At 40.9% G+C, this 19,323-nt stretch overlaps 1 protein-coding gene across 2 annotated transcripts in view; it reads right to left on the reverse strand.

Annotated features, from left to right (window-relative positions):
- LOC148032993 (DUF21 domain-containing protein At2g14520-like) overlaps positions 1 to 19,323 on the reverse strand; it is a 64,021-nt gene that overhangs the window by 19,140 nt on the left and 25,558 nt on the right. For both annotated transcript variants that reach the window (XM_087683694.1, XM_087683692.1), the window contains one exon: positions 7,798 to 7,884. In XM_087683694.1, coding sequence (XP_087539820.1) covers positions 7,798 to 7,884 — 87 coding nt within the window. The remainder of the gene's footprint in view (positions 1 to 7,797; positions 7,885 to 19,323) is intronic.

Genomic DNA, 19,323 nt, shown 5'->3' on the forward strand with positions numbered 1-19,323 from the left:
TATGCACAGTGTTGGCTCTTGGACTCAAGTGTGTCCTTTCATGTGACACCTTGCCGAGAGTGGTTTCATTCATACCGTACTGTTTCGGGTTCTGTGCGCTTGGGTGATGACAGCTCTCTTGATATTGTGGGCATTGGTGATGTTAGGCTGCAGTTTCCTTCTGGTAGCAGTTTTGCTATGCAGGATGTACGTCATGTACCTGCTTTGACACGCAGTCTCATGTCAGCCGGACAGCTTGATGACGCAGGATATCATGTATGTTTTGGAGACTATGAATGGAAGATCACTCGTGGCAGACTTGTGATTGCGAGAGGTGCCAAGGCTAGCAGTCTCTACCCCTTGATTATATCAGCTTCTTCCCTTGATCATGTTTTGTCTGTGGGTTCTATCCCACATGTATCTCTTTGGCATGCCCGTTTGGGCCATATATCTTTGAAGGGAATGAAAATGCTTTCTAGTTTGCAGTACTTACCGCCCCTTGATTATGTATGTTTTGATTCATGTGAGCATTGCCTTTATGACAGGCAGACTAGGTCTATGCATAAGAAGTCTGCTAGGCCACGCATGAGTGAGCCCTTGGCATTGGTACATTCGGATGTCTGTGGGCCCATCCATGCCTTGTCAGTCTATGGGTGGGGCAAAGTATTTTGTTACGTTCATAGATGATTTTTCACGAAAAGTTTGGGCTTATCCCATTAAGTTGAAATCCGATGTCTTGGCTGTGTTTCAGAGATGGCTTGCATTGGTTGAGAACCAATCTGGTTATAGGCTAAAATACCTAAGGACAGATAATGGGGGTGAGTATGTCTCACGTGCTTTTGAGCAGTTATGTGATGAGAGGGGTATTAAGCGTCAGTTGACCGCCCCCTACACCCCCCCCTCCCAGAATGATTTGGCTGAGCGGATGAATAGAACCATCCAGGAGCGTGTACGCAGTATGCTTAGCCATTCAGGCCTACCACAAAGCTTTTGGGCTGAGGCAGTTAGTACAGCTGTGCATGTCATAAACAGATCACCCTCTAGTGGTTTAGATTTCCAGGTTGCAGAGGAGGTTTCCAGGTTGCACAGGAGGTATGGACTGGAAAACCTCCCTCTTATGCACATCTCTGTGTCTTTGGATGTGAGGCATTTTGCTATGTGCCCAGGGACAAGAGAAGTAAGTTGGATCCCAAGAGTGTCAAATGCATTTTCCTTGGTTATGGAGATGCAGGCGAGATGGGTTATCGTCTCTCGGATCCGCAAGCATGGAAAGTCATCCACAGTCATAATGTAGTCTTCTATGAAAACAAAATGCATAGGCAGCCTGAGAGAGTTGTTGAGATCCGCAGGGTCATATTTCAGGAGGAGACGAGAGCTCCCGCATAGCCAGTTGGACAGCCTACAGCTGCAACAGATGCTCATGGTCAGGGTGTTGGACAGGCAGTTAGGCAAGCAGCAGAGCCTACCTCTACTGGAGACAAACGTCCACCTGATAGATTTCAGCCCTCGATGCATTATGTCTCGGTTACAGATGCAAGAGAGCCTTTCACCTATGATAAGGCTATGCACAGGGGTGACAGTCACTCCTAGGAGAGAACTATGCAGTCTGAGATAGACTCCCTGCATAAGAATGACACTTGGGATTTGGTTTCCTTGCCTACGAGCAAGAAGGCTTTGCCATGCAAGTGGGTGTACAAGCTAAAAAGTACCCCCGGACACCCCAAGCCGGCATACAAGGCTAGATTGGTAGCAAAGGGTTTTAAACAGGAGCATGGTGTGGACTTTGACGAGATCTTTTCTCCTGTGGTTAAGATGACCACCCTGCGCTTAGTCTTGGCTTTGGTTGCTCAGCTTGACTTGGATTTATACCAGATGGATGTCAAGACGGCTTTCTTACATGGGGATTTGCATGATGAGATTTATATGGAGCAGCCTAAGGGCTTTGCAGAACCTGCCAAGCAGTACCTAGTGTGCAAATTGAAGAAAAGTCTTTATGGTTTGAAACAGGCACCTAGGGAGTGGTATCATAAGTTTGATGCCTTTATACAGTCACAGGGCTACAGCCGGAGTGCTATGGATCCGTGTCTTTACACGAAAAAAGCCCGTGATGGTTCTTTATTGATTTTGATACTCTATGTGGATGATATGCTGATAGCAAGGAAAGCTCATGATGAGCTAGATACTCTTAAGGCTCAGCTCAAGAAGAGCTTTGAGATGAAAGATTTGGGATAGGCCGCTCACATACTTGGTATGCGCATTAGACGCGATAAGCATCAGGGACTCCTCTACTTGTCACAGAGGGAGTACATTCATAAAGTCCTTGAGCGCTTCTGCATGCAAAACGTAAAGCCTATTGGCTGTCCATTGCCTTCTTATGTGAAGGTATCACAAGCTGATTGTCCGCAGACAGATAAGCAGAGGGCCGAGATGGCCGAGATTCCTATGCATCCGCAGTGGGCAGTCTTATGTATGCCATGATAGCCACTCGTCCAGATATTGCCTTTGCAATTGGTGTTCTGGCACGCTATATGGCTACACCTAGCAAGAAGCATCGGGATGCCGTGAAGGGTATCATGAGATACCTGAAGGGCACTGCAGATATGTGCATAGACTATGGTAGCCAGGATACAGGAGTCATGGGATACACTGACTCTAATTATGCAGGACATGCAAATAGTAGAAAGTCCACTTCCGGCTATGTATTCACCTATGTTGGAGGTGTTGTTTCTTGGATTTCCAGGGTGCAGAAATGCACAACCCTTTCTACTACAGAGACCGAGTATGTTGTAGCCACTGAGGCTTGCAAGGAGGCCATTTGGTTGGGTCGTTTAGTTACTGACCTTGGTATTATCCCTACACTACATTCGGATTCTATGATTGCTATTCAGTTAGCCAAGAATTCGGGCTTCCATGCGAAGACGAAACACATTGAGGTGAGGTATCACTTCATGCGTGGGGTCGTTGAGGACAAGTCTGTTGATCTTGTCAAGATCTCGACTAACCAGAATCCTGCAGATCTGCTCACGAAAAGCCTCTCTACAGAGTGCTTTGCCTTCCTCAGGAGCTTGATGGGCGTGGGATGAGATAACGTCTTTCCTCATCCTATTGTACATGTGTACATGTTGTACTGTCTTTTTTCTTTTTCTTTTCACTCCTCACTGGGACAGATTCGCCTTTAAGTGGGAGGTTGTTGGAAGTAAAGGCGCCTCTACCTAGTCGCCCGTGTATTACTACACTGACGGTCACCACCACTGCACACTGCAGGTGGCGAGCGCCCGTCACCGTCACTTTATTCTTTATTCTTTTAGTGACAGTTTGAATAAAAAAAGACCCGGTCACACATTGTGACTGTTGGAGTTCCCATTTCTAATCTCTGCCTTTCTTGTTTTTGCTCTCCCGCCATAGCTCTCGAGTCCAACCTTCGATCCGTCGCTCCCTTTCAACAATGCTCAAGGTGATCACAATGAAAATGCCACACTAATGAGGTAATGATATACAAAGTGTCTTTTTAAAGAAAACAAAACCCTAATGGCTTAATTGTTGTCATAGGAAACCCTAAATAAAATTGTAATCCTATTGTCACTTAGTACCTAGAACACTTGGAGCAACAATTACATTTAAAGACAATCCAAATGCTTGGGGAGCCCAGATTACTGATCAAAGGGCATCAAAGTGTAGCCCATGAGATGCCTACAAACATCCCTCCATGAAATGGACACATTGATCTAGGAACAATAACAAAATCCTAAAAAAATGATATGTGTGGTCATGATTGCAAATGTTCATCTTGATGGATACAACACACTATAACAATAGAATGAATGACAAATCATATTTTGAAAGATATCATATGTGAAAACAGTCGAATAGCTCGAGACTCTAGAGGAGGACTAGTCTCCATAAAAAGCTCTCTCAAAATCTCTTCTGAATAACCAGCCTAATCACAATCCATGAGTCCATGTATAAATGAAGAAACAGCCTTGAAGAAAAGGATTAAATCATTAGTGTCCCTGATGTAAGTGAAGACACTATTCTCTATTTGCCAATGATTCACAAAAGGGTTGCCAATGATGATGCTTGATTAGGCAGCTTAATACTTTGCTAGTGATTCACAAATTGGGGAGCCAAAGGTGAGCGAAGAACACCAATATAAATGACAGCAAGAGGTCGCTGGAAATGACGTTATAATGCTGCAATTTGAACAGCATTGCTCCCAATAAGCGAATCATCAATATATGCAATAAAAATTAGCAAATCTGAAATATGTGACATTGAAGGAACATGTTCCTTAAAGGGATCACTCGTTGAAGGAATATGATCAAGAGAAATTTCAATAAATTGTTTATCATAATTATCAAGACAATAAAGTCTTGATGTGAGAGTGCCAGTTAATACAATGGAAGATGGGACCCAATCATCATAAACTGCACACCGTGGGCCAACAAAGAGAATATGAAAGCCCAAAGTAGCAATGGCTGAGATGAAAAGAAGGTTCTTAATGCCTAGCACATAGAGACATCCTATAATATCTAATAAAAAAGACATCCTATAATATCTAATAAAAAGAAGATTCTTCTTAATGCCTGGCACATAGAGCACATAGAGAACATCCTGTAACATCATGGAAGTGCTAAAAATAATCTTAACTTGCACATTACCAATAACTTCAATTGCATAAGAGGCATTGTTTGACTATGCCCCCCTTAGGTACATAAGAAATGAATGAGAATAATTCTCAACAAGAAGTAATGTCCTTAGAAGCACCACTGTCAAAATACCAAGTAGAGGCTACATCAATGATTTAAAAACAAGCATAATGAATAGAAGGATTATACCGACACTCGATGAAGGAAGTATATTCCTTGCACTTGGCAAGGTTGGAGATCTCATTGGTACAATTAAGACCAAACTCCTTTTTCTTCTCTAATGTAACGTGCTTACAACACTCTATGATGTTATGCCCTATCTTTCAACAATAATTGCACCTCTTTCATTTGTACGACACTCTATAATGTTATGCCCTGTCTTTCAACAATAATTGCACCTCTTTGATTTGTACGACATACCTTTGGAAGGGTTGAAAGATAATGGACCAACATGGGAAGGTGTCTTGGAGAAATTATTTGATGAAGAAGATGAATGACCAGCATGGGTAATTACTGGTTTTTGACTAACATACTTGTTCTTCCCTTGATTTCCACCTTTTCCACAATAGTGGATAGAAAAGGCTTGTTCGGTTGCCCTAGTAGCATTGGGGTTGAGACAACTTTATTGTTCTTGCAATAAGAGAGAAACAAGTTGGTCTAAATTGTAAGTAACTTGGTTGCCCATAGTTACCAATTGCAAAGTGGTAGCAAAACCTTGATATGATTCTGATAGACCATTAAGAGTGAGGAAAACAAGCTAATTATAAGGGACCATTTCATCAATATTTAATAATTTCTCAATAAGATCTTTGATGTCAATGAGATAGGCATCCATGTTACCTCCTTCCTTGTGAAAATCTTCCAATTGCTTTCATGGGTAAGCAATGCGTGCTTCATTGCACACTTCATACAATTATGCAAGCTTACCCCATGCATCCTTGGTGGGTGTCACAAGCATCCCATTGAATCTACTCTTGAGAGGGAGGTGGTGTGGAAAAGGAAGATGATTTGGCATCATGAGGGCCTTACGAATTTGGGAAATTTGATGAAAAGCCCTTAAATTTTTGTGCAAATTGGGGTTAAATTCAAAAATTTTGAGGAAAACCCCCAAATTGTGCTTAGGAGCGGGTATCGGAGTGAATAGGAGGCTTTTTGAAATGAGAAAAATAAAAAATTTAGTAAAGCTTTTGATGAATTAAAACTTGAAAAGTAAAGGAAAAAGGAAAAAAACAGGTATCTAAGTTGAACTTATGGTTAAGCCTAAGGCTTCTAATGCATGGGAGGCCTCAGGTTCGGCAAAAAATTCCAATGCAAGTGCCCTGCCTGTCTCATTTGATGTGCATATATGGCCCGAGGTGCGAATAGGTCAAGAATGTGGGAAGAAATGTGTCAGGCCCAAAGCAACAAGTCACTGATGTGACGGCATGCACCCAATCAACAAGCGAGTGTCAGCAGTGACAGCTGGGGATAGGTCCACTGAAGCGGCAAGGAAAATGCAGAGGTGGAGAAGCGACACCAAGCAAGGTGCGACAACAAGACAGGTGGGCTGTAGCTTGCCACAAGCAGATAGACACTCAAGGCAAAGCCACTGGCAACATAGAGGTGGAGGTGGCGGCAACAGGGGAGGTGGCAGCACTAGATGTGCAACTTTGACGTTTTTTGTATCATTGATGGTTACAAATTGACAGCCTTATGATCAACTTCCATGAAACTTCTGTGTATTTGCACCTTATCTTCTTCATTGATCTTGTCACATTCTGCAAATACGTTAATTGTCTAATCTCTAGGGAGAAAGTTCAAGACTATGGTTCTGTACCTCGTGTAAGGGCTTCCATACTAATTCACAACCAAATTTGTTATCAAACACTGGTTTTATATACCACCACTTTCATCGAAGCTGGACAACTTCACAATTTAATCACCATATTTATAAGCTCTCAAAATATTATGCTTCCTCTTGTATGCCTTGGGAAACAAGTACAGTTACATCCCTCTGATTGAGTTAAACTTTTATACATGTTACAATGCAATACATAACAGTAACACAGAATTGCTCTGAAGTCGGGCAAGGTACCAAAGCTACAGAAGTCAGGCATGTCACAGTGTCAGCAAAAATCAGGGAGAAAACAGGAACAAAACAGAACAGAGAAAGAGATCAAGGACAAAGACTCCATATACAACATCATAGGCATTTCTGCCTCTGTACTACATGTACAAATACACCTTTATAAACCTAAGGGTGAGGAGCCAGGGCACATCCAACTATGCAGAAATGTGCATAAAACAATATTTCTATTGTAGGCAATCATGAATAACTGGAAGGCAAGGTTAATACCCTTACCAAGTTACAAAATACAAGTCACAAGAAACCCTACATTGAACGTTAGTATGAAACAGGTCCACTTGGCTGATAAGAGCAATCCTCCCATGCAAAGCAAGCTCTCTTACATAGTAAATCTTTCTCTCTAGGGTCTAGACAGTGGAAAGGAGTATCGTCATAGATGAGAAACTCGAAACTGTATGTGTGTGTGGTCATCTCAAACAGCAATTTACTGCTCGTGCAAAGTTACCTTTAAACCAAGAACGAACTGCTGGTCTAATACCAATAGAGCTCACATCCATATGCAAGACAAACTAAAATGAATTAAAGCTTAATATCCTAGTGAATATTTATATTGTCAACCTTCAAGTCACATAATAAGGGCAGCTGATCTAAAGCCCATTAAATTTACCTCATGTATGACTCCCATAATCATAATCATGTAAGTTCCCAACATACAGTATCCACCTTTCCCTTTTTCTGTTCAATTGTTTGAAACTAGACAGTCAAGGCCGAGAAGCCATTAGTCTCTTGAAACACATTCCACTCCCAACACACCACATTCCTAAAGACATTAGCCCAAATGATTTCCAAACCGCAAACTTTCAACTTCAAGGAGCACAGTTACACAGGTACCAATCCTTACAATCTCCTCATAATACTTACTCCGATTAAGGAATTAAAATATGGCCCACTAGACTACATTACAGCCCATGTCCCTCATAAAAAGCAGCTCACCCTTACAAGGAGTGCACATTCACATGTGCAGCTGAGCCCTTAAAAGTAATTTTGAAATAATGAAAATCACCATGCTTATGAACAAAAGTAACAGAACTTCAGCAAGCTCATTACCTCATTACCATGCATATCTACGAGGGTCTTCAACTCTGCCCGGCGGAACAAAGCCACGTGCCCTTTTCCAAGTACGAAGTCCAATAACTGCCAGAAGTAGAACCATAAGCAAAAACAAAGAAATAGTACTGTATATTTTTATCAAAAAACAAAGCTTCCAATCACAATAGTGAACACAATAACGTTGTCTAATGCAGCGACATGGCACATACTATGTATTTATCGGGAAAAGCTTCCAATCACAATAGTAAACACAGTATTGTTGTCCAATACAGCAACCAACATGATACACCACTATACACTACTTCTCACCTGATATAATTTACACAGCAATTATCAAGACTCACATTTTACTGAAGCCCCCCCTTTCCAAACTCCTGGCATCGCTGTTAACAGATTAGTCAGGTCATGAGTGAATTTGTGCATGTGTATTTGCGGACTGGGCACATGGGATTATTTCAGGTATTTTTCTGGTGTTCATTTCTTATGGTTTCTCGCATTTTTGGTTGACCGACTATATTTCTAGGCCATTATGATGCTGGCCAAACTAACCCATTGTGGGCATTATTTTATGCCTATACATATTTGTGGACTCCCTCCTCCTCAATCATTCATTCACTAGTAGTCCTCCAAAGTATATTTTGTTGAAGAGAGGGAGCCGGTGCTAGTGCCCACACAACTAGTGACTCATTGTTGTACACACGGTTGTCACGTATGATGGTGTCTGATTAGTATTGTCCAATACTAGTATGGTACTAATCGGACTAATAAAACTTGGACCTACGTTTGATGCTACATTGGATAGTATTTTAAATCTATACTTGATGTTTAGACTTAAAACAAGACTTTACTCAAAAGTAAGTGTAAACAAGAATTAAAATGAGAGTATCTTATGAAACCAACAACTATATTATGAGCCAAATTGGAGATTTCAAATAGAAAGGAATACAAAATAGAAAGAGAGGCTCTAGATACTCATCACTCTTGGCATCAGAGGTAAAAGAGTTCTCACCACCACTTGAGGAGTTCATCACTCTCCTCGACAAAATCTCCCTCACTAAGTACATTGCACTCATCATCATACTCGGGCTCTCTAAGCTCTACATGGGAGGTAGAGATAGACATGTCCTCATGTGCCACACTAGGAGTGCTTCTCAAGCCACTCCCACGTGTCGTGTAGCACCTATGGGCCCCATCGTGGCCATGGCGAGCAAATGTCAATATCGAAGCAAAAGCTCCACCAATTTAAGTAGATCTCAGTCAAATTTGGTGGACAGTGGATGGATCTTTGCTGTAAACCTAAATTTCTGCAATCGTCAGGGTTTAGCAATGACTTTGGGACCCATGCCAACAGCATAAGGCATCGTACACTGAAATCAGCACCCGTAATTTGTTGTATTGTCAAGGATTTCAAATACCCATCCATTCATTGTAAATTCAGGGCAACATTTGGCAAATTGAGGTCCAGTTAGAGCAAGTCCTGGGTGAAAATCAAGGGGCAAATTGCCCAATTTATTTGTTGATTATTAGATCTACAAGGGGTTTTTGGATCAGCCAAGTAGATCATGGAATCTTGGCTTGTAATATATCCATTGGCAATCAAAGTTAAAGAAATACCGAAAGGAGCTCCACTTTTAGGGCTGACGAGGTGTCTACTATCCAAGATTATTAAGGTAAATTTTTCATTTCCATGTATATTTATTTGCCGATCATTGTAATTAAGTGCTTGATCTAGGAATCACCACCTTTCCAAGAAGAAAGGCTGGTCTCACCATCTCACTGGATGATGACATCTTGCTGTAATTATACTCAGCTGAGCACAAATTCAGAACTAGCATGAAGCTTTTGGCTTTCAAACAAGTGTCTTGGGTCCACCAAGTCAAGGGATCTAATGGTATCTGACAATGGAGCCCTCAAGCCAACCTTCCTTGGAAAGGGTGGTGAAAACTTGATTAAGCACTTAATTAACAAATTCACAAGAACTAAAATGCACACTTTACCATACAATCATGGACATTGGACACCGTATTGGCCCTGACACTAGTACCCTTGGAGTAATTCTTTAACTTATATTGCAATTGGAAAGTGTACAACTGTGATTCTTCAATCTCCTCTGTTGATCCAAATGCCCCTTGCTGTCATAAAGGATCAACAAGCCTTCTAAGTAACTTGCCCCTTGATATTCACCGAAGACTTGTCCAAAATGGCCTTGATTGGCCAAATGCTACCCCAAATCAAATAAATCGGGTTGGCATTCAAAATCTTTAACAATTCCTTGAATTCCAATAGCTGATTTCAGTCTAAAATGCCTCGGTAGAGGTCCCAATGTGGCTGCTAAACCCTAATTTCTGTTGTGAATTAGGACTTATAGCAGAAATTCCTTTGTTGTCCACCAAATTTGGTGGAGATCTGCTCCAAATGGCTGAGATTTGCTGAATTAATCAGAGAATAGGCTGGAGAAGGTGAGAGAATACTGTAGAGAGAGAAATTTCTGAATTTCCACACAGGAAACCCTTGAGAATAGTTGCTGTCCTGCCCTGATCAGCCCAGAAGTTGTCGCTTGCTGCCTAGTAGTGCCAAAATTGCTGTCGTATGCTTCTCCTGGGTCTCTTGCTGCAGTTTGCAGCCTGCAAATGATCTCCACAATAGTAAAAACTAATCAGTGGCCTGTCTTTCCTCTCCTCCCACAGGCTTTATGCCCTGAATCAGCCTCTCCAACCCCAAACAACCTTCTTCCCCATTGCATGGGGATTTTTGCCAAGTGGCAGCCTTCTAATCCCATTTTCCAACAATTTTTAACCAGTTAATCAATTTTCAGAATTAATTTATTCTAAAATTAAATTTCAACTAATCTTGCCCAAAATTAGATGTGCCCATCCATAATTTAACTAGCTAGGCCATTTGCAACCCCAAGTGGTCCCCAAGCTAAATTGACCCTTGGACATACATTATTAATTAATTAATTAATGCCTAGTCCCTAGTATCACCACTGATACTTGTTGGCCGATTAATTGTCCTCCGGACAAACTACCACCAACTGTCACCCTGAACCTAATTGGCATAACTTGTCACAACTTTTGCCTTTGACACCCACTGCTTCCTCGGGATCCTTGGTCTATTACCATGAAATATCTGCTTGCACATCACATGTGCATTAAGAGATCATGATATCCATCTCAAAGGAAGGTAATGAAGGTTATTATATCCCTAAATTGAGGTAGGATGCACATTTGATTTTTAAATTAATCAAATGTCTCAAGCAAAAGCAAAGCATCCAAAAATTTCACGTCCCTATAACACTAGACCACCTCCTCTATCTCCTCTCCATATGTGAAATGAGGTACTGATTGCCAAATTCACTAGGAGAAAGTCTTAAACACCACAACCTTGATTTTTCCAAGGTTCACTATGAGATCCTTGTCCTGACAGAAGGCCTATAATGCATCTAGGTGACACTGCAGTCACTCTGATGTAGTGGAGATGAGAACTATGTCATTAGCATACAATAATATGGGTAATGACCCCTCTCCCAAGCCACCTCCCTCCCCTCCAAGACCATCAATGTACTTTGATGTCTCATCAATATAAAGACCGAATAGAGTAGATGAAAGTAGGCATCCATATTTCACCCCAATGGTGCTAGTGATCTCCTTTGACAAACCTCTTGGTCCCCATATTGATCTTGTAAACAAACACGTACAAATATAGCATCCTCCAGCTTCTATAGTCTCTGCATAAATCAAAAGGCCTTACAGAAATCCACAAACAGTAGTATACCCGCTTCCCCTATGCCCTACTCTCCTCAATGATGGCCCTAAGTGTGAAAATATGATTAAGAGAGAAGTAGCCTCTCCTAAACCTGCATGTCCACATGCCCAATGAGGGTGCTTCTACGGCCATTTGCTCAGCTCATGCTCTAATATCGATCCATAAAGCTTGGCGAGTACATGGCCAACCATGATCATCCTATAGTTCGTAAGAACCATGGGATCTCCAACTTTTAAGATTGATACTATAGTATTAGCTAATCAACTAGTAAGGAAGCCTTCACACGTGGCCCTATTGAATAGGTGGGCTAAAAGGGGTGCTAGGATATCTCTAACATGTGATAGTTCTATGTTACTAGTCTATCATGATCCATGGCCTGCCATTCTAGAGTCTATCAATGGCGCTGCGAATCCTTGTGCTGCTGAAGAAGGTAGATGACATGGGTCTATCCTCTAGTAGTCGGGACAATGGAGGCTGCCCATGTATATAGTATAATCAAGTAGCATATGCATGCCACGTGTCTGGAGAGGTGATGGATGTATGGGCGTGGGACTGCTCAAATGCTTTCCGCCTCGTTGCTATCCTCCCCCAAGCGCCTGCTACTCTCAATTGGTGTGCATGAGATCCGCACCTTCTTGGGTTTATGTTCTTACAACAAGAAGTATGTACACGGGTTTGCTGAAATTGCATATCCATTGCATGCCTTGCAAAAGAAGGATGTGCCATCTAGATGGACAACAATGAAAATTTTAGCATTTGAAAAGTCGAAGGAAAAGATGACTTCAGATCCTATGCTTGTGTTGGCCGATCTAAGGAAGTCATTCATAGTTCAATGTGACACATTAGCAACATTGGGGGTGTTCTTATGCATAATGACCGAGCTATGGCTTATGAGAGGTGAACTCTCTACAGTACACAAAAGAATTTGAGAAAGAGCTCTTAGCTATAATTCATGCACTATCTACGCGGAAACATTATTTGTTGGGGGCTGATTTTACAGTGCGAAGAGATCATCTAACTTTGAGGTACTTTCTGATGCAGACAAGTATGTTTTGCTACTGGTGGCCATTTTCTACGCATGAAAGTTGCCCTAAAGAACTCACCTACAATTGGTGACATCACAATTAGCACTGCTATATTCTTCGATGCTGACGTCTACACCAAATCAGCTATCATACTGCTCTAGATCACCAAAAAACTTAGGTTTTATTACTACTCCACTTCGCTAGGCTACCACGTCATCCAACCCCAAAAACGTTTTCTCAGTTTACATGGGCGTTTTAACCAATTGGCAGCCTTTTAAACCCATTTTTCAACATTATCCAACCATTAAATTAATACTTTTGAATATTAATTTCAGCCCTTTTGACCCTACTTAAAATTAAGTGTGCCCATCCATAATTAAATTAGCTAGGCCATTTGCAACCTAGAGTGGCCCCCAACCTCTATTAACCCTTACACTGGCATTAATTAGTTGATTGCTACTAGTCCCTATTGTTACCACTAAGTCACTACTGACACTTATTGGCTAAACAACTGTCCTAGGGTCAAAACTGACACCAACTGACCACCAAAACCCAATTGGGATAACTTATCACAACTTCTACCTTTGACACTTACTTTATCCTCAAGATCCTTGACCTATTACCATGAAATAGCTGCCATCTACATCACATGTACTAAACCACCTTGCACATTTAATTAATACCTCAATCAAATGTTACCAACAAGATTAAAGGGTCTCAAAATTTCACGTCCTCATAGCACACCTCCCCCTTCAAATCCCTACAATCATCCTCAATTGCACTCCATTGTGCCAAAAGAAAACCATACTGCACTAGAATTTTCATAAGGCATTATAGTAACAACATTGGCCAATGTTGTCAACCATCCCATATGCCCCAAAACTTGTTGAAAATTTTAAGCTAGCATAAACATCAAATAATATTGAGAACACCCATTGGATGCATCCATAGCTTATGTTCCTCAACTATTTTGACTTCACAAACATAGTGAAGCATAAACCATGGCTGAAACTATCAATGGCATTGACTTACATGTTGTTGTCCATGGAACCAACTCTAAACCATTGAAAATTAAGCATAAACTAATCACTTGCTGATCTAAGAACTGATCACAAACTGCTGCAAATATGATCCCAAATTAATCACAAATTGATTGCAAAAATTGATCAGTAACTCATGCAATAACTTATGCAAAACTAATCCCATAAGTGACCATAAATGCTTCTCAAACTAATCAAAACCTGAGCTGAAATTGATCAAAATTTGATCTCAAAAACGAGGCAAAAGCTCATGCCCAACTAATCATGAACTGATCCCAAACTGATGTAAAAGTATAGTATCAAAGCCACGATTTTGAAGGAAAAGCAAGGGACAAAATACTTACAAGTTCTTCTTTCAGCTTTTTACCTAGCTTTGAGATCATAAAGAAATAGATATCTTCCTCATTACTCAAAAACCAAAGGTTTATTTGATGAGTCCCTTCTTGATGAGCATCCCTCGATCCAACAAAAAATATAGAATCAATTGGCATAGAATCTAACATAATAGAATTCATACTTAGCATTGAAGAAAAGAAGTACTATGGAAGTGAAGTGAAATCTGAGCCAAGTTCCACTTGCAAATGGCCAATCCATAGTAGAGATTCTAAAGGTCCTACAAGACCATTAGTTTTATGCACTGAATCTAAAGGAGATAACTCAAACTTATCTTCAACCTCCTACTAAGCCTTATATATAAGAATGAGATCATACTCTAGCAAAAATCTAATATGATCTGTGCACTCCATGGTATTCTGATGGTTCTCAAATCTCTGCCTAATGTCAAATCAGGTAATAGCAAGCCAGAAAGCACACTCTTGATCATTTCTATCCATGTTTGGCTATGGAGATTGGAGCAATGGGGTGAATGCATTTGAAGTCATCTATTGCTCTTGCTTCTACGAATGAGCTTTCCAATCAAATGCCAAGGTTTCTCAAAGAATACCTAGCTCTGATACCATGTGAAAAAATGCTCTAAACGTAGAAACCACAAAACCAATTGTACGACAAAGCACAAACTGATAAACACAGAACACATCTAGGGTTAGGGTAACTAAAAGATAGTGAACACAATGATTAATGAAGTGAATGACTATTGAATATACAGTGCCCGTATAGCCAATACACTATGCAATGAATATTGAACCTCAAACTCTCGTATCTTTGGGATCAAGGCAAGGGTTATGAGCTGGAGACTATGTCGTACTCTAAAACGGATCTTGAAACGCAACAAGGCAACCTCCTTGTGTCGAACAAAAACAACCAAAGAGATTAGATCTAATACAAACAAGCAATGAGAAGAGAGAAACACCAAAAATGCATGTCCCTCAAAGAGAAAAATTGAGTAACAGCTAGAGGCAGTAGATGACTGCGCATGATGTGTAGGCGACAACTAGACCAAAGAGAAACTCAACAAATGCAAGAACTAAATGATGGCAATCGTATCTAACTGATGGCAAAAGCTCCAAATAATGACATCATCAATAAACGCAAGGTTCTGACAGTAGGCGACAGCTCTAAGGTACTAAGTGACAACTTCAAGATGCAGGCGATAGCACAATGGAGACACATAGCATACAACAAGGGAAAGGCTTGACAACAATGTTCTCCGTGAACAAGGTGTGAGTAGCAAAGATATGGCTCCTAAAACCTGCAAAAACAAGATTGAGAGAGAGTGGTGGACTGCATGCCTATTTATAGAAAGTTTGGGACACCCAAATTAGGATTTAGCATGTGGAAACATTAACTCTCTAGGATCGTGTTTCTTTTTAAAATAATAAGGTTTTTCTACTAATTAAGCGTATTTTAGGGCTAATTAAGTCAAATAAATACAATTTTAACTCAACAATATCAAGCAATATATCAAAACCCTCAACTGGAGCAATAAAGAATTTTTTGATATCCATGTATCTCTGTATATGCAATCGAAGCTTTTCAATAAGCGATGTAACGAACTCTACATTACCTTTACATGCCATTCCAACTTCCTCCGTGGATTCAATCTCATCCTAATGCCTAGACGGACTGCCATGTCAACAAAGATGAAGTTGGCTCATATACTTGTGAAGAAATACCCTAACACAGAAACACAAATAACACCGTACGACAAAGCACAGACTAATAACAGGACACAGTTAGGATTAGGGTAACTCAAAGACAATAAACACAGAGAATGAATGAAATGATATGACTTGGGGCAGGGGTAATGAGCTCGAGAGTAAGTCATACTCCGAATGGATCCTCAGTCGCAACAAGGCAGCCTCCGAATGTCGAACATCAGCAAACACAGCCAAGAAAGGCTAGATCTGATGCACTTGGCAATGCAAGAGAGAGAAAGACTAAAAATGCTTGCTACAAGAGAAAGAAAATGACAAACGCTAGCTGGAGGAGAGAGAAATACTAAAAATACAAGAATCAGCTCCGAATAGTGTATGCTAGGCTAGAAACACGCGTCTGACTGCTGTAGACAGCAATGGTTAGCTTCAACCACAATGTCCACTGCGTCCGGGATGTGGGCTGTAGCTGAAATACCTAAAATCTACAAAAACGAGATTAAGGCTGAATGGAGAGCATCATACCTATTTCTCGTAAATTTGGGCCCTCCCAAGTGGGTTTTTTCTTATGGGATACAGATACTCTCGAGAAAAATTTCTTTTTAAATAAACAAGGTTTCTTCCTTAATTAAGTATGTTTTGGAATTGTTTAAGTAAAGCTAATGCATGTTTAGCTCAACATCTTCTCTCAGGCCTAACAACGGTGCCACGAGAAGCAAGCTAATCAAGCCTTTTTTTTTTCCCTTTATCTTTTACCCCAAGGTGTCCCACCCCAAAGCAGTCAAAGCATCGAACAAAGGATGCATGTCAACTGTCTAGCGACCTACTAAGACTGCAGAGGCAATGGTTATCTTATCAAGGGAGCCCAAGTAATCACCCCAAAGAAGCCAAGGCATCGGACAAAGGATTCATGTCGGCTGCCCAATGACCTACCAAGTTCTACAAAGGCAGATGCAATCAACTATGGACTTTTTTTTTTAAAAGGGCGTTGTAGTTTTGATAGATTTAACATTAAGTGAGGGTCTTAAGTCAATTTTCATCCTATTGAGTATCCATACCCCAAACGAGAGAGTGATAAGAGATAGTCAAACCCAAAACCTTTACAAAACAAACATACTATCCCTACCATTACTGGGTATCGATGAAAAATGGAAAATGGCTAAGATGTGGGTGACACAAATATAGCAAAGATGTGAAGCAAGCAAGACATGCAAAGCAAGCAAGCTAGAAAGACCTTGGAGACTACCATGTGCAATGCCACGAATATGGTGGATCCAAAGTCAACCACTCCAAAAGACTGAAAAGGAATAAATGTGAATAGATGCATGTTTATATGAATAGAATACCAATCCATGGGATAAATGCAAAGCAAGATGCAAGATGTCACTCACGCAAAATGCAATGCAACAGTGCCACTTGGACAATGCCCTCGCAAAAAAATTGTTCACTTGCCTAAGTGCCCTTTACAATCATGACATCTTGATAGTGCGGATGAAGTTATAAATGTCCACAAGTACAATACAAAAGAATAAATGAATGAAAAAAATATAAGCATCATTGCTGATCCCTCTAAAACTGGAAGAAAAAGCAAGAGGAAGGAATCCTCTCCTCATCAATCTCAAGTAGGAGAGGGTGTACCCAAGCCGATCTTGGGTAAAAGGTACTAAAGAACAGGCCGCTTAACCCCTTTGGTCAAAATGCCTGCAAAATTGTCTAATGAATGCACAAACTCTAGGCGGATAGTGCCTAGCTCAACTTGCTCTCTGGAAAAGTGTAAGTGGACTCCTACATGCAACGTCCATATGGTGTGATGATCAGATTGTCCGCAAAGGCAATGGCACTCTAATTGTTAAAGTAGACAACGGTGGGAGAGTCACAAGGAAAGTAAAGCACCGCTAGTAAGCTCCTCAAGTAGATCGCCTCAGTGGTGCCATGGAAGAGAGCCCTATACCTAGCCTCAACCGTAGAAGCCGCCACCATCTCTTACTTATGGCTAGACCAAGAAATGGGAGCCGTGCCCAAGGTGAAGAGGTAGCCACAATAGAAACGCCGAGTGTCAGGATCTTCTCTCCAATCAGAATCAGTGTACCCCTACAAGCATAAATCATAACCATAAGTGAAGCCATAAGAATAGGTACACTGTAAATAATATAATACAAGAAGACATGCAATCCAATGTAACATCCTAAGTGCTATGAAATACTAACTGAGAACGCTGACCGAGTAAGCTAAGTCTGGCCTAGTATGAATTAACCAAAGAGATTTCCCTATAACAGACCTATAGATATGCGCATCAAACGGTTGACCTAGAATATCCTTCAACAAGTGGATAGTAGGATTAAGAGATGTGGAGCCACTGGCCGTGTCTGATCCGTAGTGAACTATTATACGAGCTAAAGTGCATACCGCTATGACACAAAAATACAACCCCAATATCAAACTACCTCTATCCGTAAGAAATAAGACAACAAACCGAGATCCATCATCTCAAATAAAGCACTAAGCTTTGCCTTGATTTCCGCTATATGGCTGCAGAATCTGAGTGTATAATGAGTAAGTCATCAACTTACAGCAAGAAATAGCTAACCCCTCTGCAATAGATTGAACATATAAAATTGGGTCATAAGGGATAGAATGGTATCCGTGAGTTTGCAATAACTCATTCATCTTATGGAACCAAGACCATGGTGCTTGCTTTAGCCCATAAAGAGCTTTTTGCAAGCAGAATACCTTATCCCTCAAAGTTCACATAAGAAAATCCTGGTGTCTGCTCCACATAGACTTCCTCCTCCAGATAACCATTCAAGAAGGCACTCTTGACATCCATCTGATATATCGTCAAATCGTGGTGAGCAGCTATCATGAGTAATAACCAAAAAGATGTAAACCATGCAATAGGTGCAAAGGTCTCTTCATAATCAATACCATGCTTCTGTCAAAACCCTTGCACAAGACGAGCCTTATACTTGTTTAAAGTCCCATTAGCCTTTAGCTTAGTCCTAAAAATCCACTTCATCCTAATGACTTTCTTGTGGCTCGGACAATCCACCAATGTCGAAGTCTCATTTCGGTCAATACTCTCTAACTCCTTCTTCATGGCCTCTCACCATCGAGGATGCTAAAGAGTCTCCTACCATGTATCCAGCTCAAAATGCGCTATGTAATTAGTTGTAAACAGCGATGCAAATGATGCCTGAGATGTATGCCGGACAAATCTTCTAAGTCTCTCCGAAGTGGAATCTAGTGATAAGATCCTCAAATCCCGCATGGTCTGCTGATACCAGTGAGGTAACGGGTCTTTCAGAGGGAACCTGTGAGCTGAAAAATCCGCATGTAGATCAGGAGTGGGTAGTAGACCAGACTTAGTAGACACGATTTCCAAAGATGTGGAAGCAGGAATCAAATCGAAATCCGATGCAGAGGATTGCACAATATTCCTCTTGTTAAAGATGACATCCCTCTTAACAATCACCTTATTCGTTCGAGAATCGAATAAACGGTAGGCTTTTGCTTCAAAGGCATATCCAACAAAGATAAGGAGATCAGCTCGAGGAGTAAGCTTTCCTATTTTATCATCGAGCGTGTGGTATATACAACACCCGAAGACTCTGAAGTGGAATATGACAAGCCAAGAGCCAAAGA

This window comes from Lygodium microphyllum, chromosome 8, assembly GCF_053477565.2.
Source record: "Lygodium microphyllum isolate KBCC chromosome 8, Lygodium_microphyllum_v1.1.10, whole genome shotgun sequence".
Lineage (NCBI taxonomy): Eukaryota > Viridiplantae > Streptophyta > Polypodiopsida > Schizaeales > Lygodiaceae > Lygodium > Lygodium microphyllum.